Source organism: Thamnophis elegans, chromosome 5 (assembly GCF_009769535.1).
Source record: "Thamnophis elegans isolate rThaEle1 chromosome 5, rThaEle1.pri, whole genome shotgun sequence".
NCBI lineage: Eukaryota > Metazoa > Chordata > Lepidosauria > Squamata > Colubridae > Thamnophis > Thamnophis elegans.
The window spans coordinates 2493203-2518405 of NC_045545.1; the positions used below are offsets into that span (position 1 = coordinate 2493203).

General features: G+C 41.4%; 1 protein-coding gene across 1 annotated transcript; it reads left to right on the top strand.

Annotated features, from left to right (window-relative positions):
* The first annotated feature begins 1495 nt into the window (after positions 1-1495).
* On the top strand, positions 1496-24731 carry FNDC7 (fibronectin type III domain containing 7). The gene is made up of 12 exons (XM_032217691.1): positions 1496-1555; positions 2870-2888; positions 6999-7253; positions 11748-12008; positions 12901-13158; positions 15030-15284; positions 16589-16846; positions 18793-19047; positions 20794-21048; positions 22246-22509; positions 23540-23569; positions 24548-24731. Exons 1-12 carry the CDS (start codon positions 1496-1498, stop codon positions 24613-24615), a joined length of 2238 nt encoding a protein of 745 aa, XP_032073582.1. The 3' UTR covers positions 24616-24731.
* Positions 24732-25203: the final 472 nt, after the last annotated feature.

Sequence of the window (25203 nt, forward strand, 5' to 3'; positions counted from 1 at the left end):
ATATGGCTTCCATCTGATATTATCAAACTGGACATCACAACCAATAATAAAACCACACAGATACGCAGTGTTTGTACTATCACTTTAAGAGTGGCGCAGTGGCTGGAGTGCTGTACTGCAGGCCACTTCAAGCTGACTGTTATCTGCAGTTCGGCAGTTCAAATCTCACCGGCTCAGGGTTGACTCAGCCTTCCATCCTTCCGAGGTGGAATGATGGATGATGAATGAGCGACTAATTAGCCCTAAAGCGCACCGACAAAAGCACGCCGACAGAAGCGCGCTGTAACGTAACCCTAAACCTAACCCTAAACCTAACTGTAAATCTTATCTTAAATTGAATCACGCTTCTGTCGGCCCGCTGTTGTCGGCGCACTGTTGTCGGCGCGCTTTTGACATCGCGGTTTTGGCGCCCCGGTGTTGTCGGCGCGCTTATGACGTTCGCGCTTTTGACGGGTCACGATCCTGTCCACCATTAAAACCATCTTTCCAAGCAGCCTCCATGTCTCCAGTGTCTTCTTCCCCACTTGGAGCTGAACCCAGGAGGACATTTCTTTCATCACCTTGTTCAAATTATGAGTTCTTGTTCAAGTCATGTGAGGCCTTCATGTGAAGTTTTGGAAGGCTTCTGAGGCAGTCATAAGTGCAAGGAAGATGCCATAACCCTAAATTTTGATCACATGACCACCGAGATGCTGCAATGGCCATAACATCAGGGACTGGACATAACTACCCTTTCGTTTAGCACTACCGTAAACATCCACTGAGCAAAAGGTCATAATTCAAGACCATTTGTATCTATGTATTTATGTATTCACACACACATTTTGCATCATTCTTTTGGGGAATAAGTCTTGCACTTGTCTTTAATAGGTATATAGTTAGCAATAGCAATAGCAATAGCAGTTAGACTTATATACCGCTTCCTAGGGCTTTCAGCCCTCTCTAAGCGGTTTACAGAGTCAGCATATTGCCCCCAACAACAATCCGGGTCCTCATTTCACCCACCTCGGAAGGATGGAAGGCTGAGTCAACCCTGAGCCGGTGAGATTTGAACCGCCGAACTGCAGTCAGCTGAAATAGCCTGTAGTGCTGCATTTAACCACTGCATTTAACCACTGCGCCACTGCGCCACCTGTGAAATATACAATAGTTCCCTATTGTATATTTCACATGAGTAGAGTAACTTGTGAACAGACCTGTTTTATTCATGTTGGTCCTCAATATATTGTCAGAACTAACTTTTGAGAAAGTAATTTACTAAGATGTTACTATGTAAGATGTTAGTTTCTATGTATGCGTCCCATAACTTAAAAAAAGAAAAGAAATATCTTTACATGAATAGATGTAGATTTATTCTGTACAATTTTTACAAGCTACTTGTAACTGGAGGAGGAGCCACAAACTTGGAGGCTGAAGCCAACTGATAACTTTCTTAGAAGGTGAATTCTGTTCTAAGTGGTAATTTCATTCTGTTGGTGAGAAAAGTAGGTATACGATGTGTGGAGGCTCTAAACTATTCCTTTCCGCTGGATTGTTTCTGATAAGTTTTAAAATGGTGAGTCTGCCTTGTTTATTTCTTAACCTCTTCCAGGAATTCCTTGCTTTAAAAAAAAACCACCACTTTCAGTCTTAATACTTTCTACATCTTCTTTTCATTTATGAAACTTTTAAAATTCTGAAATGATGCTGGTTTTTAAAAACTATTTTAGGTTAAGATCAATATTTCAGTCTTAATTGGTTTAGACTTTAGACTATATGCAACCTTAGATGCCGAAATGTTTTACAATACATTAACTTTTTCATCTTATCACTCAATTATTTATTTGCTTAGCAGCTCTGGGTATTTCATTTTTATGAGATAATGCAGGATGAAAATGCACCTTTATCATAATTTTTTAACTCAATTCATAATTTAAAAGACATCCTTTAAAAAAAACGTAAAACTCACTTTAATTAAATACCTTATTATTTATTTGCAGCTGTAACATAGTTAGCCCAAAAAATAAGTTTTAGTTTTATGATTCCCGTATACAATGCTTATTTAAAAGCTTGAGCTCGGTTCAGTTTATTCCCTAGTATATTATTTTGGTGTGATCTAGTGACACAGCTATTCAGAAACAAATCAGAAATTCAATCCAATGCATAACTATTTAACAATTAGGTTTGGTGAATTATGCCTGGCTGCCTCAACTGTATAATATCTTTTTGTGTTTGCAAGTATCATTTGGTCTAAAGAGCAAGTTTAACTGATCAACGGAGTGACCTAGAGATCTTAGCGATATAAACATTTTGGCTTGTGGACCATAAGTCATACATAACAAATGATATCCCTTAAAGCACCGTAATGCATATGACAATTGTGGCCCTAACGAGAACATGGGATAGAATGAATATTTGGAATTCTCTTACTAGATTTGGGGGGGGGGGTTGTTGCATTCAGATCTTCTAGGGAAAATGGTAGGATTGTATTTCGGTTTCACATACCTGTGTGTCAACAACTGGATACTTTCTCTTCTAGAATAACAGACAGATTTTGAAAGGAAAGATTCGTTAATAATATGAACTTCTGAATACTAGCCCATTTCATTCATAGCCTTGTAATTATCATATTATTTAATTTGTAAACATTATTGTGACTTAGATGTAAAGTGTTTTAAATAGATTATTATATGTAGATGTGAAGGCTCCTTTAATAGACTCATGTGCATAAAACTTAAAATGCATAAGTAGGGAATAGCTCCTATTGAAAACATTCAAATGTAAAGTACTACTGTGAAAATTCCTAATTATTCTGCCATTACATTTTATTTTTAAGGTAAATATCTCAGTGCTTGTTTCTGTTACTAATTTTCCAAATCTTTCTTTACAGATTGTTTCTGCTGAGACAGGTAAAAAAAAATTAAGAAAATCTTTTGTCGTTAAAAAAAAAAGATATTAAAAATCTACATTTTTTTGCAAATGATTTTAGGACTTAATAATTGAAGGACTTGTATTGCATTTGGATATTTTCTAAATTGGAACCAGGAAAGTGGGGGGGAAACTGAACACGACTCTTGTATCTGTTTTGCAGGTTTCACGGTATCTGTTTATGATGTGACATCAAGAACGGTTTCTCTTCGTTGGCCTAAATTTCCAGACACCTCTTCTTACAGAGTCACAGCAACCCCTGTGAACAATTTGGGTCACACTTTGATGGGCCATTTCAGTGATATTACACTTGTAGCAACTTTGTCATCGTTGGCCCCCAACACAGTTTACACTCTGACGGTGGATGCCATTGATAAAAATGGGGTTATACTAGCTGAAACACTGATAAAGCAGTTAACAGGTTAGTATCGGATAGTTTGAAAAATGAGAATTGGGTGACGGGGAATTGCGGGAGTTATATTTGTATTTCCCAGGATATTCTGTAGAGTGCGACATTGAAAAAGGTTTGTGCGGTCAATAGTGATATGCACGGATCAGCAGTCCAACTACCCTGTTTTCCCGAAAATAAGACCTCCCCGGAATTAAAAAAAAAAAACCAATTGGGCTTTTGAGTGCATGCGCTAAAATAAGCCCTCCCCTGAAAATAAGCCCTCCCCTAAAATATTTAAACCCCCGGGGGGGGAATTGCCCCATGCACTCACATGCACCTTCCATCCATGCGGATCAGCCTCCCAGAGGCCGCTCCCGCAAATCCTAATGCCACGCCCCCTTCTCTTAGTGGCGCCTGCAAAAAGAGAGGCAGACCCACCATTGCTAGGGCTCGCAGGAGTGTGCCGACAGAACTTCTGGCCTTCTCTGAATCCGCCGATTCGCAGCCCACAGGCCGAAGTTAAGGGGCCAGAAATAATAAGACCTCTCTGAAATTAAGGCCAAGCACTTATTTCGGAGGTCAAAAGAAAATAAGACCCTGTCTTATTTTCGGGGAGACATGGTAGTTAAAGGATTCTCTTTGATCTTGACTTAACCCTCCCTTCAGAAGTCCAATAATTGGACTCTACTGTGTTGCTATGAATCCGTCTTCCTTTCACTATGAAGAAATGGAAATAAAATGGACAATTTCTATTGTATAAATTGTATTGTACACATCTATTCCTCCCACAAATTTTCATTTCAGATCTGTCTTCTTAATACTAATGAGTGTCAGCCTTTCTGGGTAAACCAGACAGGAAACATTACTAGATGAACTAATTATATTTTTTATTGTAAGGCTACATTAACAGACTCTTGTAAGTCTGAAGTCTGAAACTTCCCCTTATTATTTTTGACTATCTGAACAATTAGGCTGGGTCCTTCCTAAATTTCTTTAACTGCTAAGGTATTTCATGAGGCCCCTGTAGTTTTTTTGTCTGATTGTTTCCTAGGCAGCATTTCTTCCCTTCGAAGTCATTCACACGTTCCATTATAATGGAGAGTTGGTGAAAAATCGTATCAGCTAATCCTATCAATTGCATTTCTCCATTCACAAACTAGGTCTTTCTCATTCTGAATCACAAACTAGCTAATGAAAAATTAGCCAATTAGGGTCTGGGTGGTTAGTTTACAATTTACTATAAACTGTAAAAGTAGTAGCTAGTAAACTTTGGGTTAAGTGTGCCATCACGGAAGTGATGCGTCCTTTTCAATCCTTTCTCCTGGGCTTCTTATAATTCATCAGGCGATTAGCTGCTTCAATTTGAAATCCTGATGACAAAGAAACCACTGTATTCTTTGAGATATATTCATCCCTGCGTTTAATTAGAGAGGTGTACGATAAAACGGTTAAATCCATAGAGGATTTCGGTAATGAAATAAAATGAAGCGCTGTGTTTTTGAATTTTACCTGCCCACAGGTCTTTATAGTTTGTGAACAGAAAATTTAAATGTGGTTTTGAAGAAAAAACACTTGCAGTGAAGTAGAAAGTAAAAAAAGGCATGTTATTTCCGCTACTATACTTCCTTTTTTCTGAATAATTTCTTGCTAGCGCAAAGTTTTGTTGAATAAGCGTCCTTGCAAAAAAAAAATAATAAGAAAGGGGTGTGTGTATCTGAGTAGCTAGTTAGTAAGCACTGAGTGAAAGAATGGTACTGGCTTAAGGGAAATACAAGGGAAATATTGTTCAAAAAGAATTCGCCTTTCTTGCATTAGAACACCTCCAGGAAAATTGCCAAGGTTTCTGAAACCCCATTTATTGTGAAATTGCTGACTTTGAGAATGCAGTTTCTTTTTCTTTTTTCCTCTCATTTCCTTCATGAATTCTCTTCCCCACCTATACTTCTTTCTCTATTCAAAAAAAAGTTTTTGTGTACAGGGAGTCCTCAACTTGCAACTGTGTACAGGTAATCCTCCTTTAGCAATGAGGTTATAGTGGCACTGAAAAAAGTAACTTGCAACCGATACTCACTGTTACAACCGCCACAGCATCCCTATAGTTACATGATCAAAATTTAGGTGCTTGGAGGGTTGAATAGAATAGAATAACAGAGTTGGAAGGAACATTGGAGGTCTTCAAGTTAGCAGTAGCAATAGCAGTTAGACTTATATACCGTTTCATAGGGCTTTCAGCCCTCTCTAAGCGGTTTACAGAGTCAGCATATTGCCCCCACAGTCTGGGTCCTAATTTTACCCACCTCGGAAGGATGGAAGGCTGAGTCAACCTTGAGCCGGTGAGATTAGAACTGCCGAACTGCCGAACTAGCAGTCAGCTGAAGTAGCCTGCAGTGCTGCACTCTAACCACTACGCCACCTCAACACCCTGCTTACGCAGGAAACCCTATACCCGTGATGGCAAACCTATGGCACACGTACCAGAGGTGGCCTGCAGCGCCCTTGCTGTGGGTGGGTGAGCTCTCATCCCAGTTCAGCTCTGATGTGCATGTGCGCACGCCTCCCGCCGACCAGGTGGTCTTTGCGTCTCCGCCCTGGCTGTGTGTGTGTGGGGCTCGTGAGATGGGCGTGGGCGCCTGTGTGGCATGTGGGGAGGAGTGCATGCACAGGGCGGTGGGGTGCATGCAGGGGGTCATGTGTGCATTGCATTTTGGGGGTTCAGACATGTGCTTGTGCTTCGGCCATTTGGTCTGGAAAAGGGTAGCCATCACCTATACCAGCGATGGCGAACCTTTTTTGGCTCGTGTGCCATAAGTAGGGGGGAGTGCAGGGGGGTCGTGTGCGGGCATGCCGCACCCATAATGCAATGCGCGACACACACACACACCCCAGTGTGCATGCACGCACTGCAGACGTCCCCCCCCCATTTTTTGCATGCTTTTTTCGCCCTCCCCAGGCTCCAGAGGTTTTAGAGCAGTGTTTCTCAACCTTGGCAACTTGAAGATGTCTGGACTTCAATTCCCAGAATTCCCCAGCCAGCGAATGCTGGCTGGGGAATTCTGGGAGTTGAAGTCCAGACATCTTCAAGTTGCCAAGGTTGAGAAACACTGCTTTAGAGGGTGAAAACAGCCTCCCCTGCCCCCCGGAAGCCCTCCGGAGGCTTCAGGGACCTTCAGGAGGCTTCCCTGAAGCCTCTGGAGCAATCAAAACGACCCTCAAAGCAAACCAGAAGTTCGATCCCAAACTTCTGGTTTGCTCGTAGGGCTGTTTTTTTGTGCTCCGGAGGCTTCAGGGGAGCTCATGAAGCCTCCGGGGGGACTCTGTAGGGGGCAAGGAGGCTCTTTTCACCCTCCCCAGGCTCTTATAAGGCCTCTGGAGCCTGGGGAGGGCGAAAAATGGCTTTAAAAAAGGGTGAACTCAGCTGGCCAGCGCGCGCATGTACAATTCATTTAACAACCACCTTGCTTAGCAATGGAAATTCTGCTTTCAATTGTGATCATAAGCCAAGGACTATCCGTATTGTTTCCCCCGCTGTGGTCTTCTATTATGTTTCTGGAATCAGATACTGCTAAGAGAACACGCACAGGGTAAAAGGCACTCAAGCTTTCAGAGTTCCTATCTTTGAAAGAACCGTCCACATTCAGCAACTTTCCGTACGACGTGTCTTGATTTTGAAACGATTGAGGTTCTCCTCCCTTCGTTGAAGCTCCTGAGATTCCCGTCATTGACCAAGCCTATTCAAAACTGAGCACCAGTATTACAGTGGAATGGGCGGCTGTCACAGGGGCATCCAGTTATCTTCTGGCAGCGCAGGACGGAGAGATGTTCGTTGAAACCATAGTCACAAATTCACCAGGGACCGTGACAGAATTGAAAGCTGCTACGCTGTATAAAATCACAATCCGATCTATAAACACAGGAGGAAGAAGTCAGCCTTCCCCTTCAAAGAAGGCAAAGACAGGTACTTTCTGATTTTATTTCAGACACTATACAAGTTATTAAATATTAAGGTGATCTCTGCAACCAAGCTAAGGCTGTGCAGAGCCTTGGATATGGAGACGGAAAAATCCCACAGAATATATGGGAATGTTTCTCTAATGATACAGTTGCTTTAAAGAGTTCCATACGGGACTAAGAAATTCCAGATAGCTTGTGATTAAGATCAGGAATGATATAAATTGTTTAAAGTTAGCTTAGCAAGGAGGAGCTAAGCTCAATGTAAAGATGTTATCAATTTTCTATTCTTTCTTCCAATATATTTTTGACTGTTTTTGTTAAAGATTTATACCGTGTATGGGTTCTGGGAAGTCGGGGGGAGGGAAGGCTGGGGGGCGGGGTTGGGTGGGAGGGTGGGAGGGAGGGAGGTTTGATGAGGAGTGTTAGATTTTAACATAATATGATTGCACATGTATACTGTCTTCTCTTATTTTTTCTTTAAAACTAGGATATGTTTTTCAAGGTACAAATCTTTTTATTTCCATTTCATTCTATACAATCACATGTTTACTGTGCAACCGAGGCATATAACATTGAGTAATAAACACAGCCCTCGCTTTTATAGAGAATGCCCCCTACAATACAAACCCAATATACCGCCTTAGCCCACCATACACCCTCTTTCATCCCCCTCCAACTTTCATTCTTCCTTCTCTCATACCCCTCTACGCCTACTTCCCCTCCCCCTCTATCTAACCCTAACCCTATCACTCCCTCTCTTAATCCATTCCCTCCCTTCCTTCTCCTCCTCCTCTCTCTCACTCTCTCTACTCTCCTTCTTCTTTCATTCAGCTCCTCCCTTCGGTATCTCTTACTTTCCGATATATTCAGTTTGTTCTGTTTTGACACTAACATTAATAAAAACCACAGTATACAAGTGCAATCATGCTTTAAAATTTAACACATATTATATTTCCCCCCTCCCCCCCTCCCCCTAGATCCCCGCCTCCCTTCCCTCCCCCCGACTTCCCAGAGCCCATACATGGTATAACTTTTGACAATCACAGTCTAAAATATCTCTACATTGAACTCAGCTTCTTGCTGTTACCCAAATTTTTAACAATTTACGTTATTACTAATTTTAAGCATAAGCTATCTGGATATGTTAAGTATATTGATATGGAAGCATAAATACCATCAACATAGATTGGAGTTTGCTCAGAAGCGGAAATACACCAATGAGAGGAAGAGTGGGAAACAGAGGAGAGAAGAAAGATGGGAAGAGAGGGATAGGAGAGAGGGTAAGGGGGGAAGATGAGGAGGATAAGGAGGAGTGGAATGAAGAGAGAGGAGAAGGAGAAAGGAAGGGGAAGTAGAGTAGGAAAGGATGATGGAGGGAAGAAAGGAGGTAGGAGAGAGGTAGAAGAAAGAGGTGTATGGAGAGCAGAAGAGCTAATAATGGGTTTTTATCTTTTTGGGCGTTACACCAATGAGAGGAAGAGTGGGAAACAGAGGAGAGAGAAAGATAGGAAGAGAGGGATAGGAGAGAGGGTAAGGGGGGAAGGTGAGGAGGATAAGGAGGAGTGGAATGAAGAGAGAGGAGAAGGAGAAAGGAAGGGGAAGTAGAGTAGAAAAGGATGATGGAGGGAAGAAAGGAGGTAGGAGAGAGGGGGAAGAAAGAGGTGTATGGAGAGCAGAAGAGCTAATAATGGGTTTTTATCTTTCTGGGTGTTGATGACAAGAGGAACTGATGTAATTGCTACTTAATATAATAGGATACTGGCTATGTAATACTATACATGTGATTGTATGTTATGAAAATGGAAAATAAAAAAAGTATATTAAAAAAAGAGTTGCAGACAGGGTAGCATCTGTACTTTTTGTCTTGAATCCAAAGTGCCATATATCCTTGCCACACTGCCTCAAACCTCTTGTTTAATCTAGCTTCAGAAGGATGCTTGTTATTGCTTTAGAACAGGGGTGTTAAACTCACGGCCCATGGGCAGGATGTGTCACATGCTGGCCAGGCTGCCCCCGTTTTAGCGAGGGGGGGAAAGTCACGATATGTTACGTGACGACAATGTAATGACGCGAGTTTGACACCTCTGCTTTAGAGACTTTGATAGCTTTTGAACAAAAGGAAGATACCGATGCTATCAGTAATTTATATTTATATTTGTTTTTGTATATATGTATTGTTCTGACCCCCACCAGAAACGAAAGCCAAACAGAACCTTCAAAGGAATGTTTTTTTATCATCAGTTCCAGCTCTTGCTGGCTGTGAGCCCAAAATAAACACAGATAATTGCTCTGGCAAAAGTCCTATAACTCATAAACTATTGCAAAACAGGATTATATAAATCAAGTCACTTATCCAAGTTGGCTTTACTCGATGTTTGCATGTGAACAGGGAACGTTGACTTCTGCAACCAGGGCATGGCACCAGCAGTCTCTTTATATTCAGGATCCCAATGAGCAACAGCTGCTCGCAATCATCTCCTGTAGTTACTCCTTTGTCCTTTACGCTGAGTAGACCTAAGACTGCATGCATCCTGATACAAGAGAGAGAGAGGGGGGGGGGGAACACACATGGCTGGCAAGCCACTCCCACCAGGTCACATGGCTGGCAAGCCACTCCCACAAAGGAGGCCACACCCACAGAGTAGGTTCCGAAAAAATTTGAAACCCACCACTGATCCATGGCATATAATCACTAGCTTTAATGGTTGCATCTAGAATCAGAAGTCTGCAACTGAAGCCAAATAAGTATGGGAGGAAACCATGTTTTAAGCTTTGTTCCGTAAATGAAGGTTGATTAAATGCTATTGGTATATTTCCCCGTTGAATATGTCAAAAGTCTTTTCTCTCTGGAGAAGGAGATTTCAATAATTTGCCCCCAATAAGTTGCTTGATCTAAAACAGGGATTACCATATATTGGTATAAGGCCCAGCACTATATTCACATTTGAGTTTATTTCACAGCAACTTCCAAATGGTAGTTTTGAAATGTGAAAGACATGCTTAAACACATGACTGGATCTATGTTTAATGTGAATTAGTTTAAATTGAAATGCAGTTTATTTCATTAGCTCGCTCTTTGTCCTGATCTCCACTACTTGTTAGAGTGTGATTGTATGACACACCATTGAAAAAAAAATCAAGAGTAATTCTTGGGGCCCCAGTAGTTGCCAACGACTGAAACGTTGGCATTGAATTTTTGCTTAATTATCTAGTGGCAACATTATGATTTCTGAATGAGTTGTTGAGAAATATGGTGGCAATGAATGGGTCAGGGTGTAGAAAATTGAAAATGATAAAATGATAATGATTAACATGTTTTCATCAATGCAATTTTCTGATTAAGATGTTAATTTAAGAAATTTATTATAAGTAAGCCATCAGCTGCCTAGGAATATTTTCTATCTGATATGCTCATCTCATGCTGGAAAATTTATACTGTATAAGGTTCTGACCTTCAGTGATGGAATATAGCAATGCACCCCATCTAGGACTTTTCTTGAAAAGATTTAGATATTTTATTTGTTGCAAGTCATATTATTGTATAGATGTTGTTAAACAATACTATAGACTAGCTTGGGACAACTGTATTGGCTGCCAGTTTATCTGTAGTTAGTATTGACATGCACTTCACAGAATATTTATTTATTTTATTTATTTATAAAATTTATATGCCGCCTAATCCTGAAGGACTCCGGGCGGCTTACAAAAAAAAAGACACATAACGAACACATAACAAAAAAAAATGGTTTAAAATCGCAACACCACATACATTCATTCTAATCGGGGCTAGACCTCAACAGTGAGGTCAACAGCCCCAGGCCTGCCGGAACAGACAGGTTTTTACAGCTTTCCTGAAGGCCATGAGAGTGGGTATGGTCCGGATCTCCGGGGGTAGCTGATTCCAAAGAGTCGGAGCAGCCACAGAGAAGGCTCTCCTCCGGGGACCCGCCAGCCAACACTGTCTGGCTGACGGCATCTGAAGGAGGCCCAATCTGTGGGATCTCACCGGTCGCTGGGAGGTATGTGGCAGTAGGCAGTCTCGAAGGTACCCTGGCCCTAAGCCATGCAGGGCTTTAAAGGTAATAACCAACACCTTGAATTGTGTCTGGAGACCAATTGGTAGCCAGTGCAGCTCGTGGAGGACAGGTGTAACGTGGGTGTACCTCGGTGCACCCAATATAATATGTTTTCCAGTTTGACACTTTCCCATCATCTATTATGGTCTGTTAAGGAATTAGGATACATAAAAATATTGCACCCTTGTGTCCATGAATTGTAGGAGAAAATATGAGTTTTATAGCTATTTATAACAGATGTATTTTTACAGTGGATAACTGCATATTGCTATGTTAGAATATATATACCAACAGTACATACAAATATTATCTAAGAAATATCACTACTATTACTGACTTAGACTGATATGTTGCCTTACTTCATCTCCATTTACCCGTATACCAAATCTCACTAAATCTAATCTGTATTTTCGCATTTACAGTGCTCGCTGCCCCTATGCTGATAGCAAATTCTCCGAGTGGTAACAACATTGTGGTTAGCTGGAGTGCTGTATATATGGCTGTTGGATTCTCTGTGTCTATCATAAGATCAGATGGTTTGGGTAACATGTTAAAAGAAAATACCACCAACAACTCCCTAATATTTTCCAGTTTAGATCCAGGAACTCCCTATACCATCAAGGTATATGCATGGGATATTAATGGGATACCTGGAGATGATTTTACCTACAACCAAAGAACAAGTAAGAAGCCAGCATCTTTTTTCAAGGAACAATTGAATTTCAATAAATATCATAATGATTAAAGAAAAAGATTTTTTTGCTTATTGCCCACGGTTTTAGTAGCAACAATACTTGAATAACCATTGCATTTTCAATGTTACTGCTTTCTTTGAAGTGTTAAGACAACGGGCTGTTGTAGATGATGAATGAAGAATGGAAATATAAACAGTTCTTATAACTTCAAATTTTTTCTTCAAATTAGGCAATTTAAGCAAGCATCAGGGAGTTGATGTTGCCATTTTGGCTATCTTGGTTTTTTCGTTGTAAACACCTTTGCTAGAAATGTAAGCATTCATATACACTGGATTTATACCTCACAGTGAGAATTTGCTTTACAATGTTAAGTTCAATAAGCCACCTTTTGATAGCTTCCCACAGTAAGCCAAGCCGTAAACCAAGATTTGATAATTGTTATAAACTAAACTAGAAGAGAACAGACTGTACCATAATTTTAGTGTGATGGTTGAAGCTATTGTACAGTTAGGGGGAGGGTCTTCTCTGTCGCAGGTCCAGCCCTCTGGAACGATCTCCCCGTCGAGATCCGGATCCTTACTACCCTCCCGGCCTTCTGCAAAGCCACCAAGTCCTGGCTTGCTCCAGCAGGCCGGGGGGCTTGTGAAACACCCAGCCCCACGGAAATTGTGAATGTGGCGGTTTTTGTTTTAAAGTGTTGTCTTTGTCCAGTTTTCCCCTTCCCTTGTCTATTGTGAGCCGCCCGGAGTCCTTTGGGAGTGGGCGGCATACAAGACAAATAAATACAATAAATACAATACAATACAATAGATTAAAAGCTCTTTTTTTTGTTTTGTTTGCATTGTAATGACAATGGGATGTTGTTAAAACTGTATTCCAGGGCCTCGTGCACCGGGAGATGTTCAAGTCATCTTTGATAGTGAGTCTTTGGGAGCAATGGTTTCTTATATGCCAACAGAAGGCGCTTCCAGTTACAGCATTGCGGCCTATAGCAACACTTCCAAACGAAACTGTAGTTCAATTTCCATTTCCTGTACTATCTCGTCGTTGGAGTGTGGAGCTGAGTATTCCCTGGCGGTGGTAGCGAGCAACGAAGCTGGTCCTAGCAACCCCACAGAGGCTGTGATTTTCAAAACTGGTAGGTGAACACGTACGATCCAAAAATTACATCACACAGACGGAGGGATGTAAAACAGAAAGACATGTGGACTATTTTTATGGAAATGAAATATCCAAAATATTGAACTGTCTTCCTTATAAGATAGCAAGTCTTGTTTTACGAGCTGCCTCCACTCCTTTTATTTCAGCTGAACTCTTTAAATATTTTATGTTTGTGTCTGTGTGTGTCTGTCTTGAGTATTGGCAATTGCCCGGCAAAAATCTTAGTAGCATTTTCAGAAATGGTTTGCCATCTTCTTCTTAGACTTGAGAGAGAGAGAGTAACTGGTACATAGATACCCAACTGGCTTCCTGCATAAGACAAGATGAGAATTCATTCGTCCCTCAGTTTCTTGTTTAGTAATGTTGATGTCACCAAACAGTCTTTTAGATCCGGGTCTCCAACCTTGGCGACTTTTAAGATTTGATTTCAACTCCCACAATTTCCCAGCCTGCATGACTGGCTAAGACAGTGTTTCTCAACCTTGGCCCACCTGAAGATGCATGGACTTCAACTCCCAGAATTTCCCAGCCAGCGAATGCTGGCTGGGAGTTGAAGTCCATGCATCTTCAGGTGGGCCAAGGTTGAGAAACACTGGGCTAAGAAATTCTGGCAGTTGAAGCCCACAAATCTTAAAAGTCGCCAAGGTTGGAGATCTCCATTTTAGATCATACGCAAGAATAATTTCCTCCAAAATCTGCAATACTGACACCTGCTTAATAAATTTATTTTAAAACAAAAATTACTTGATAGTATAAAAACATATCAATAACATATATTGGTGCTTGCCCATGTGTTACTGCTGCTAGAAATAGCAGGCAGTATGTTTCCTAAATAAGAGAAGCAATCTGGAATTAAAGAGAAACTTCATTAACAGTGAGAACAATTAACCAGTGGAACAGAAGTTGCCTTCAGAGCAGTGGTGGGTTTCAAAAATTGTTTGAACCTACTCTGTGGGTGTGGCCTCCTTTGTGGGAGTGGCTTGCCTCCCCATGTGACCGGATGGGAGTGGCTTGCCGCCCATGTGACCGGATATGAAGATGCCGACGACACTTGTCAGAACCACCTTAAATTACATCACACACAGCACTGGCATGCATAAGAATAGGATGTAAACTTGTTTTTTTAAAGGGCATCTTTGGTTTGCGTTAAAACAACTTCAACACACGCAACGTTCTGATTGCACCACAAACGCGGTAGTCATCCTTGCCTTTCACAGAGGCGCTGAGTTTTATCAATATGAGCATGATAGTGTAGAATAATCATATCCAAGGACCAGTGGTGGGTTTCAAAAATTTTTGGAGGCTCTTCTGTATGTGTGGCCTGCTTTCCGGGTCCACTGGTGGAACCTCTTCTAACCGGTTCGGTAGATTTGACGAACCGGTTCTACCGAAGAGGTGCAAACTGGTAGGAACCCACCTCTGCTTCAGAGGTTGTGGGTGCTTTATCACTGGAGGTTTTTAAGAAGAGACTGAACAAAATTGTATAGGGTCCCATGATTGACCATGGGGTTGGTCTAGAGAAGACCTCCAAGGTCCCTTCCAGCTCTATTTTGATTGATTACAGACCATTTCTGACATTTGCTGTGTAAGTTATGCAGCATGGACTGATTTTGTTGCCATCTTCTTTAGCTTTGCACTGGCCTACAACAGCGATGGACTTATTTGGTACAGGTGGACCGATAAAAGCAGGTGTGCTACAAAATCACATCATGTCAGGTGCAACAGATGAACTTTTTTCAAACATCACATTGGCTGGCGGTTTTAAAAAAAAATTGCTGCAGTTGTTGTTGTCCCGAGTTTGGTTTCGTATGAGAAAAGTTAAAGAGAGTTTTGTTAAAATCGTTGCAGTCCCTTGCGCTCCGGAACGGATAACCGTTGAGGAGAAGGAACCGGGCAGTTTGGCCGTGTCGTGGTCCGATGTGGATCTGAGTGATTATTATGTGGCTTTTGTGAAAAGTGACGATGGCTTGGAGGTGCACTGCAACACATCATGTACCCGATGCCTTTTCCAATCAGATTGCGGCTTCACCTATTTCATCAGTGTCTTTGCCTATAACAAAGCTGGGCAGAGCCCTTTAGGTGACATATTTAACTATACTACAGGTAAGGGTAAGTTTATTTCTGTATATTGGACAGACTTTGCACAAAAGTTAGCAATTGCCTTAATAAATGATAAAGGCAGTAATTCCGTGGCTGTCGTGGCCAGTGACAAGTTTTCATCTGTGATGGCGTTAAACAGGACAGAAACAATTCCACCTCTGCCTGAGGAATGAATTGTTTTAGATCAGTGTTTCACAACCTTGACAACTTGAAGATGTCTGGACTTCAACTCCCAGAATTCCCCAGCCAGCATTCGCTGGCTGGGGAATTCTGGGAGTTGAAGTCCAGACATCTTCAAGTTGCCAAGGTTGAGAAACACTGGGTTTAGATGAAAGAACCAGGCTGGTGTCAACCTGGTTTTAATTCAAGAATGAGCAGTCACTCTTTCTCTCTTGCCGAGTTTTTTAATTCTGCGGGAATCATCTCTTGATTACAGTTCTCATCGTAGGGCCTGGGTTAATAAAAGCAAAAAGTAGATTGGCTCTGAAACATCTTCAGGAAATCAGACTCCTGAAATGCCTGCTTCCAGTTATGATTGGGTGGATTTTTATATGAGAAGATCCTTGATGACCCAACAGTAGGACCACTGCCACTTGGAATAGCGGTGCCGAAGTACCCAGCAATTTTTTCTTCTATCATAATATGACAACATAAGAACCTGTTCTGACCCCCCCCCTTGTCCCACACCAAAGCACTCCAAGCCAAAGATGCTTTACGGAATTTATTAACAGACAGACAGGTCCTTGGCAGCAAACCGGCACAGATAAGCCTTGGCAGCAATCCAGCCTGCCAAGCTCACAATACTGTTCTCCAACATTAGTTAATGCGTTGACTTTTGCAAAAGGGGCGCGTGCACAAGCAGTCCTTTTTATAGTCTGGAGAGGAGCCTAAGTACCCCCAGCTGAGTGCAATTACCTCCTGTAATTGTTCCTTACACCTATTAGCTCTCCAATGCCGGGCATCTAGGAATAACTCCCTTGGCTCCTCCCCACTGATGATGTCCGGATCACACTCCCTTGTCTCCTCCCTACTGGTCCAAGGCTCAGGAGCCTCCTAGTGGCCAACCAGCCTCTCTGCGCCCTGCTTGGAGTTGGAACCCTGTCCAGGGTCCTCCACATCCTCCAGAGCCGACTCATAGGGCCCCTCGCTGCTGGAGTCTGGTGGCAGCTCCAATGGCTCCTGCTGGGCCACAACAAGAACCCATGACTAAATCCTGATTTGGGATGTTTGCATTGCAATAATTTGCTTTATTATTATTTTTAGTATTGTCTTAATCCCAATCCTGCCTCCCTTTTTCTTCCTCTTAGCACCTTGCTGTCCTAGTAATTTTAGCCCGGTGTTTGTGTCTAGCGACACCGTTCAGATTATCTGGTCTCCTGTCCGTGGTGCTGAAATGTATGAAACCAAAGCTGTTGCCTTGACCAGTGAGTTACTGTGCCATGATACTGCCACGACCTGTACCTTCTCAGCCCTTGAATGCAACACTCAGTACAATATCACGGTCTATTCATTCAGTGAAATCAGAGGCAGCAATATGTCATGTGAACCTAAACAGGTGACAACAGGTACGACCCTAGCCTTTATTTTAAAGCAAGACATCGATTATAATAAGATGAAATGAGACTTGAAAATAAACTAATAACTGCTATCTTATGATGTCCATGTTGGAAGTAGCAGAAGAAAACAACGATGTGTACATTTATCACCACTTCAAAGTACTTTTGAGAGGAGGGGGGAATATCCAAGAGAACAACTTAAATAAAACTGCTTTGCATTTCTTTTGAAAATCTGGGTATTGTTTTTCCCGGTTCCACCACAAAACCGCATTCGACGAAACAACGCTCGACGAAACCACGTAGCTGACGTCATCAACAGGGCGACAACAGCGCGGAGACAGAAGCACGCTGTAAACGCTAAACCTAAAATTAACCCCTAAACCTAAACCTAACCCCGCTAAACCTAATCCTAAACCTAACCCTAAACCTAACCCTTAACCTAACCTTAACCCTTAACCTAACCCTAAACCTAACCCTAACCCTAACCCTTAACCTAACCCTAACCCTAACCCTAACCCTAACCCTAACCCTAACCCTAACCCTAACCCTTAACCTAACGCTAAACCTAATCCTAACCCTTAACCTAACCCTAAACCTAACCCTGACCCTTAACCTAACCCTAAACCTAACCCTAACCCTTAACCTAACCCTAACCCTAACCCTAACCCTAACCCTAACCCTAACCCTAACCCTAACCCTAAACCTAAACCTAAACCTAACCCTTAACCTAACACTAAACCTAATCCTAACCCTTAACCTAACCCTAAACCTAACCCTGACCCTTAACCTAACCCTAAACCTAACCCTAACCCTTAACCTAACCCTAAACCTAACCCTAAACCTAACCCTTACCTTAACTTGAATTGGCTTGCTTTCAAAGCGCTATTTAAAGCGCCCTTCTTTCTCCGCGCTGGCTGTTGTCGCCCTGTTGATGACGTCAGCGACGCAGTTTAACCGGGCGCAGCTTAGTCGAGTGCGGTTTTGACAGGTCACGGTTTTTCCCCATGGAAACTGTTTCTTATTGTCTGTTAAGCACAATTACAGCCAAGGAATGTTTGCTGATTTTCCTTTGTTTAATTTTGGCTCTAATAATGTAGTATCGATATAGTTAAGCCCTTGATTACATTATTGTCATGAAGTAAAGTATTCTTCAAGTCATCTGGATTCTTAAAATCTCCATAGACATATCTACATCACATTCTTGGTGACACTATAGAAGTGAATTTGGTCATTGGTCTTTTTTTAAAAAAAATATATGTCATTCTAGCCTACAGCCTTGATCTTCTTCACAAGTTTGACCAAATTCTGCTTAGCTTTTGATAATACTTAGTTCATGACAACAACGATCATTTGGGATTTGTTGTAAACTACTGAAAGTCATTTTTGTTGAATCTAATAAGATACAATAAATAAATATTACAGAAGATTGTGCCACACAATCTCTCTCAAAAAAAAATATCGAAAATTATTATGTTGAAATTTCAAATAAAAATTTGAAAGAACAGGATTGCAGAGAGATGACATTTTGCAGTATGTGTGGTGTATTTAGTATTTAATAAATTTATAGGCCGCCCAATCCCGAATGACTCCGGGCGGTTTACAGAAAATAAATTTTAAAAAATTAAGAATTAAAAACAGAGGAAACAGATTAAAAAACCACATCATGCACCCAATCTGGTCGGGGCTGGACCTCAGTCATGAGGTCAACAGCCCGGGGCCTGCCGGAATAGCCAGGTTTTGATAGCCTTTCGAAAGGCCATGAGAGTGGGTAGGGTCCAGATCTCTGGGGGCAGCTCATTCCAAAGGGTCGGAGCAGCTACAGAGATGGTGTTTCTGCTGTTGTATTATTGGACTTTCAGAAAAATTGCAGATGTTATAATGTGTATCTCTTTTAACACAGTATGCGTCACAAATAAGAATGTGGTATTTTCTCTGCTCTTTCTATAATCTTTCAGCTCCGTGTAGCCCAGAAATATTAAACATCTCCAAGGACAATCTTTCTATAATTAGTGTGCATTGGCACGCCCGTAGTGATGGAGCAATGTACACTGTCACAGTAAAAGGAGAAGCGGGGAAATGGTATTGCACAAGTTCTGGAAATTCATGCTCTATCCCTAACCTTCCATGTGGGTCCTTGTTTTTCATCAATGCTGTAGCAACTACAGAAGCAGGTTACAGCTTGCCTAGTTACAGTGTCCCATTGGAGACAGGTAAGGAAAGTATTGCAATAATACAATTGAAGTCACCAGTGTGCAGCATACACAGCTGTTGCAAACGTCATCCCACCCTTTGTGTCAGCCTCTGCTTTGCTGCTGCTTCGGCTGCCATTGAAACGGGGAGGGAGGGGGCATGGTATTTGGGAGGGGAATCATTATGTGCTGGAGGAAGATTCTAGACGCTGTCCTGACCATCTCATTGTGCATGTGGAGGAAGGGAGTTTCCCGCCAAGGTTAACTGTCCAACATTCCATCCTGATGGTGGGTTTTAAAGATATCTCCCACCTGACACTTGGGTGAAATATAATTGGACTATGGACTGGGATGCCAAGGGGAGGGGATTGAACTATACATGATATTCTTTGCTTTCGCGCCTAATTAACCAGATTCAGCTTTGCTTCGTTACTATTCGTTTGTAATTGGTAAAAGTACACTTAATTTCAAACAAATGGAGTTGAGTGGTTTCTTTCCTGATTATTAAATGAAGTAGCACCTGACTTGCTTTAAACAGCACAACTGGTTTGTAAGCCCACTTTATAAAGGGCCCCCATACCATAGATATAATGTGGCTGTCCATCACCAAACTGGTTGTGGAAGGACTGCAAGACCGCAAACTTGTTCTTAAATAGAGGATGTAGCTCCACTTAACATAGATGTAGAATTCTGAAATAAAGCCGCCAGCAATTAATTCTCAATTTATGGCCACAATTTAGCCCAAAATCTCTGTTGCTAAGTGGGACGTTAAAGGAATTTTGCCCTGTTTTGCGACTTTTCTTGCCACAATTGTTAAGCGAATCTGGCTTCCCCACTGATTTTGCTTGTCAGATGGTTGCAAAAGATGATCCCTACAACGGTCACAACTATGAGTCAGTTGCCAAGCATCTGAATTTTGATCACATGACTTTGGAGATGCTGCAACAGTCATACGTGTAAAAAATGGTCATAAGTCACTTTTTTCAGTCACTTTTTTTCAAAGATGACCAGTACCATTTTTTTCAAGTAGTATTGAAATATTTATATGTTACACAAGTTATGACGGGTCTGTTACCCATTGTTACGGACAATTTATCATCATAAACAGCAAATTGCCAAAGATGCTAAAATATCTTAGTCACCCCGTAAGAATATGGCTGTGAGCCGTGCGATTATCGGAAACTCTTTTTTTTTAGCTTTTTAAAGCATTTTTTCCTGCCTATTTGCCCAAACCGGCAGGAAAAAAATTTCATTTCATTTCATTTTATTTGTCTTGTATGCCGCCCACTCCCGGAGGACTCCGGGCGGCTCACAACAGACAAGGGGAAGGGGATAAATAGACAAGACAACACTTTAAAAAGAAGATGCAACATTCACAATTTCCATGGGGCTGGGTGTTTCACAAGCCCCCCGGCCTGCTGGAGCAGCCAGGACTTGGTGGCTTTGCGGAAGGCCAGGAGGGTAGTAAAAATGCTTTTAGAAGCACAAAAAGGAGCTTCTGACGATCGCGCACATCAGCTGTGAGCGCACGAGCATTGGAAGGTTTCCCCCACACTTCTTAAAGCATTTTTTACTACCGGTTCGGGAGAATAGATAGTAAAAAAAATGCTTTAAAAATTAAAATAAGTTGGCTACGCCCACCCCATCACATGACCCCTCACCAAGCCACGCCCACCAAGCCACGCCCAGAGAATAGGTGACGAAACGTTTTACGTTCCACCACTGGCTAGTAACAAATGCTAAATATGTTCTTCCTTTTTTCCCAAGATCCTTGCTGCCCAGCTTATCTTTCAGTAACTCAAGTGACACAATCCACAGCCAATATCAGCTGGTCTCCTGGGACTGGTGCAAAGGCATACATAACCATTTTGGAATCAGACCAAGGACAAGCCCGGTGTCGTACCCTCCAAACCTCTTGCCTCCTGGGGTGTATCACCTGTGGAACTAACTACACCGTAACGGTCAAAGCAGTTAGTGAAACAGGTTTGATCTCTGACTGCACATACGAAGGATTTTCTTCTAGTAAGTATGTGAAATTGCTGATTAAAACTGCAGTTGAGATACAAGAATGTAAAAACAATGTTTGCATGCGATTAGTAATTTATGTTCATGGGCTTGAAATCTGGATCCTCTCTTCTCAGCTCTTCTTCTAGAACAGTGTTTCTCAACCTTGGCAACTTGAAGATGTCCGGACTTCAACTCCCAGAATTCCCCAGCCAGCATTCGCTGGCTGGGGAATTCTGGGACTTGAAGTCCGGACATCTTCAAGTCGCCAAGGTTGAGAAACACTGTTCTAGAGAATCATTGATATATTGATACAGAAGAGAATGATCTTCGGTGTCTAGCTAGGCTGTCATGAAGTCCAGGCCTACTTTTTTAAAAAAAGTTTAGTTTTACTTTATTGCCATTTGCACCTCGTACAACGAAATTAAATGCCATTGTTCTGTGTACGTTATAACTATAAAAATAAAACACAAACACACATCGTTCACGTTCTATACAATTTAATTGGAAACCCCAGATGTTGCATTCATATTGCACTATAAGTAGAATTCAATATGGTCACTGCCCTGGGATAGAAGCTGTTTTTCAGCCTATTGTGTTTATTATCCTGTACCGTCTGCCAGATGGTAATAGTAAAAAAAAAAATATGGGTGCCCAGGATGAGATGGATCTTTAAGAATGTTTTGAACTGTCTTAAGGCAGCGGGAGCTATAAAGCTCTTCCGAGGAGGGGAGAGGGCAACCCATGATCCTCTGGGCAAGGATGTTAACCCTCTGGAGAGCTGTCCTATCCTGCCATTGTCCTATCTGCCATACACAAGTGCAGTAAGTTAAAATACCTTCTATAGTGCAGCGGTAGAAGGTCACCAGCAATTTTTCATTCAGTTGTTGCTTCCTGAGAAGTCTCAGGTAATATAATCTCTGCTGGGCCCCTTTTGATCAGGGCTGCAATGTGGGCATCCGAGGTCCTCTTTTACGCTAACACCCAGAAACTTAAAACTGGCCACTTGCTCCACTCGGCCTCCATTGATAAGAAAGGGCTGGATGCGGTGGTGGGTTAGGGTTACTGTGCTGGCTGGGGGATTCTGGGAGTTGAAGTCCACAGGACTTAAAGTCGCCAAGGTTGAGAAACACTGCAATAAGTGATAAGAAATTTAGGTATTCAACAGTTGCCTTTTAAGTCACCAAAGCTGCAATTTATTCCCTTTTCTCTTAGGTCCTTGCTGTCCATCTGGGGTGAAATTATACAGACTGGGCAACAATAGCATCAGAGTATATTGGCGCAGTTCGAAAGAATCCATAAATTACAGCACAAATCTGTATGGCTCGAAAAGAAATTTCACCTGTATATCCGCCGGAGCCCTGACATACTGTGACATCACAGAGATACCCTGTGGGGACGTCTATATGGTGGAAGTGTCACCTCTAATTGATCATAATAGAGCAAAGCTTGCTTTTTGCCCTAAGAAAATGTATTCAGGTAAAAAACCCTAAAAGGGATTGCAGTAGTAAAAAAAAAAATTTGGGGGACAGCGTATGAAGGGAAATAAAAAATACACACATTATTAATCTGGTTTAAGATGATGTCTGGCTGGTGAACTCTGGCAATTGAAGTCCACAAGTCTTAAAATGTTGACAAGGTTGAACATCCGATTTACACATTGACTGGCGTGCACATTATTACCATTAGCAATAGCAGTTAGACTTATATACCGCTTCGTAGGGCTTTCAGCCCTCTCTAAGCGGTTTACAGAGTCAGCATATCGCCCCCACAGTCTGGGTCCTCATTTCACCCACCTCAGAAGGATGGAGGGCTGAGTCAACCTTGAGCCGGTGAGATTAGAACCGCCGAACTGCAGATAGCAGTCAACTGAAGCGGCCTGCAGTACTGCACCCTAACCACTGCGCCACCTCGGCTCCTGCCAGATTATCAGTCCATCTTTGTGATGGCTGTTAACAACATGGCAACTCTCTACATGGTGTATAGGCAGCTATTTTGTAACGCATCATTTTCATTCTAGTTTTTCAATAATCTAGTCCATGAAAGCTTGTTGACTGCTGATGAGAATTTTGGAAAAAACTACTAGCATTTATTTAGAAATAATATCAATTAGACTCAAATTTACCAGTGTTTTTCTCTTTGTGTGTGTGTTTTAAGTCAGTGTCGATTCCTGATGACTGCCTGGACAGCTTTCTTGCCAAAGTTTTTCCAATCCGGTTTGCTTCCTTCCTGGGGAAGTGTGTGTGACTGGCCCAACATCACCCTTTGAGACTAAGGCGGGACTATCTCGTTTTCTAGGCTGATAGCTACCACGCTAAACTCTTACCCAGCTTTATCCTAGATTAGTTCCAAATATTGATTGTATTTACAAGTTTATAAGCACTGGTTTCGTTGTATAAAACTCATCCACCAATTTTAAGCTTTTTTAAAAAAAAATAAGCCAATGTAACTTTTTTTGAGAAGTATTTGCTCTCAGTTAACTACTTATCTTTGTATGTTTCTCTTCTAGTGACATGTTCTGGAAACTCCGTAGGAATGGGTAAGTGGATTCTTAATGCCCCTTTTGGTTACATTAGTGTACTTAAGCTAAGCTTCGTCTAACTGGATATTTAGATATTTGTATCAGAACCTCATCCTATCTGATACAATTTCTGTTTTAACATTGGTGTTTTTCTACATAGAAATATATGGTCAAGAATGTCTATCGATCTATGTTCAGAACTACGTGAAATTTGGCACGCAGTATACTACAAACTTTAAGTTCTTAACACTTGAAACTGCTAAATGTAGCTGAAGGGAATGAACTAAATGTGGCAAGAAAGCCCCAGCCACTCTGCTTAAGCCAACCTGAAGACATATTACTTAACCCCGGAAGGAAGCATTACCAAAGCCAGAGGCTAGTTTATATTTAATTGATCTCAAAAAGCTAAGGCCTAATTAATACACAGCGGAGGCTAGGGCTGTTGAAAAAGCATTTCAGAAAGGTGGGTATAGCAAACCATTTCCATATTATTATATATGAAAAAGGTGTGTGTCCATTCTGGCTTGACCCGAAGATAATTTCACTTTTAAATTTTCAAATGAATCTTCTGAATTACCTTCCTTCTTTAATGACTAATCCTTACCAGAAGTGAGCAAAGTATTTTAAATCTGAAACTTTCTGCACCCACGAGAGATCTATCCAACATTACTAGAACAACTGCAGTCTAAACATGGTTTTGCACTCAGAAGCAATCAAGTTTAAACAGTGTGTTGGGATAGCACCTGGGGCATTAGAAAAGCAGACTGAGCTTGGACTTTTTCAAACAATAAACATAATACAGTATATAAATTATCCCTACGTATCTTGAATAGGGAAAAACCCATTGCCCTGAAAGAGACTAAGCTCTTAGCACTTCTATTACAAAGTAAAACACTGGATCAGCTTTGTTCCTAAAGCGTCAAATTGAGGCAGAGTATAAAAGAACTCAGTACCTTAATTATTGGATTTAAATGTATATTTTAATACAATTTTCAGTGATTTACAGAGGAAGAAGTGCAGATCAGCATCAGGTGCTGAGCGAAAAAACTGAAACAATCCCGTAAGAATATTTAATACTGTCTTTGAACTGGGATGTAATGCTTGTTATGCCTTTTCATTCTATATCCACCACTGTACTTTTTTAATCACTTGTTTTAACAAATGTGTACCATATGTTTTAGTCAGAAAAGACGCTATTAGAATCCTTATAAAATTCCACCATGTAATTATTATTGCATATTTATATCCTTTCCACAGTGTGAATCATTATGGAGAGTTTAACACTAGAAAATGTTTTCCCTGTATTTCTTTGAGGATGACATGCAGGCTATTTTCACTATATATCTATATATTACTATTAATAAACTAATAAAGCACCATAAACGTATCAAACTAGTTCTCCATTCTGTTCTAAAACCACAGAGCCAATTGGCTTTTTCAGTAGTTTTGCTCATAGACTAGAGCAGTGTTTCTCAACCTTGGTGACTTTAAATCCTGTGGACTTCAACTCCCAGAATTCCCCAGCCAGCTATGCTATGCTGGCTGGGGGATTCTGGGAGTTGAAGTCCACAGGACTTAAAGTCACCAAGGTTGAGAAACACTGGACTAGAGATCTACTCTTTACACAAAGAACTGCAGTTTCTATTGTTTTT

Coding starts and splice junctions, on each gene's coding strand:
- FNDC7 (XM_032217691.1), top strand. CDS start 1,496: ATGTGTGGAGGCTCTAAACTATTCCTTTCCGCTGGATTGTTTCTGATA. Junction 7,254..11,747: donor TTCAAAGAAGGCAAAGACAG/GTACTTTCTGAT, acceptor TCGCATTTACAG/TGCTCGCTGCCCCTATGCTG. Junction 16,847..18,792: donor ACCTAAACAGGTGACAACAG/GTACGACCCTAG, acceptor ATAATCTTTCAG/CTCCGTGTAGCCCAGAAATA.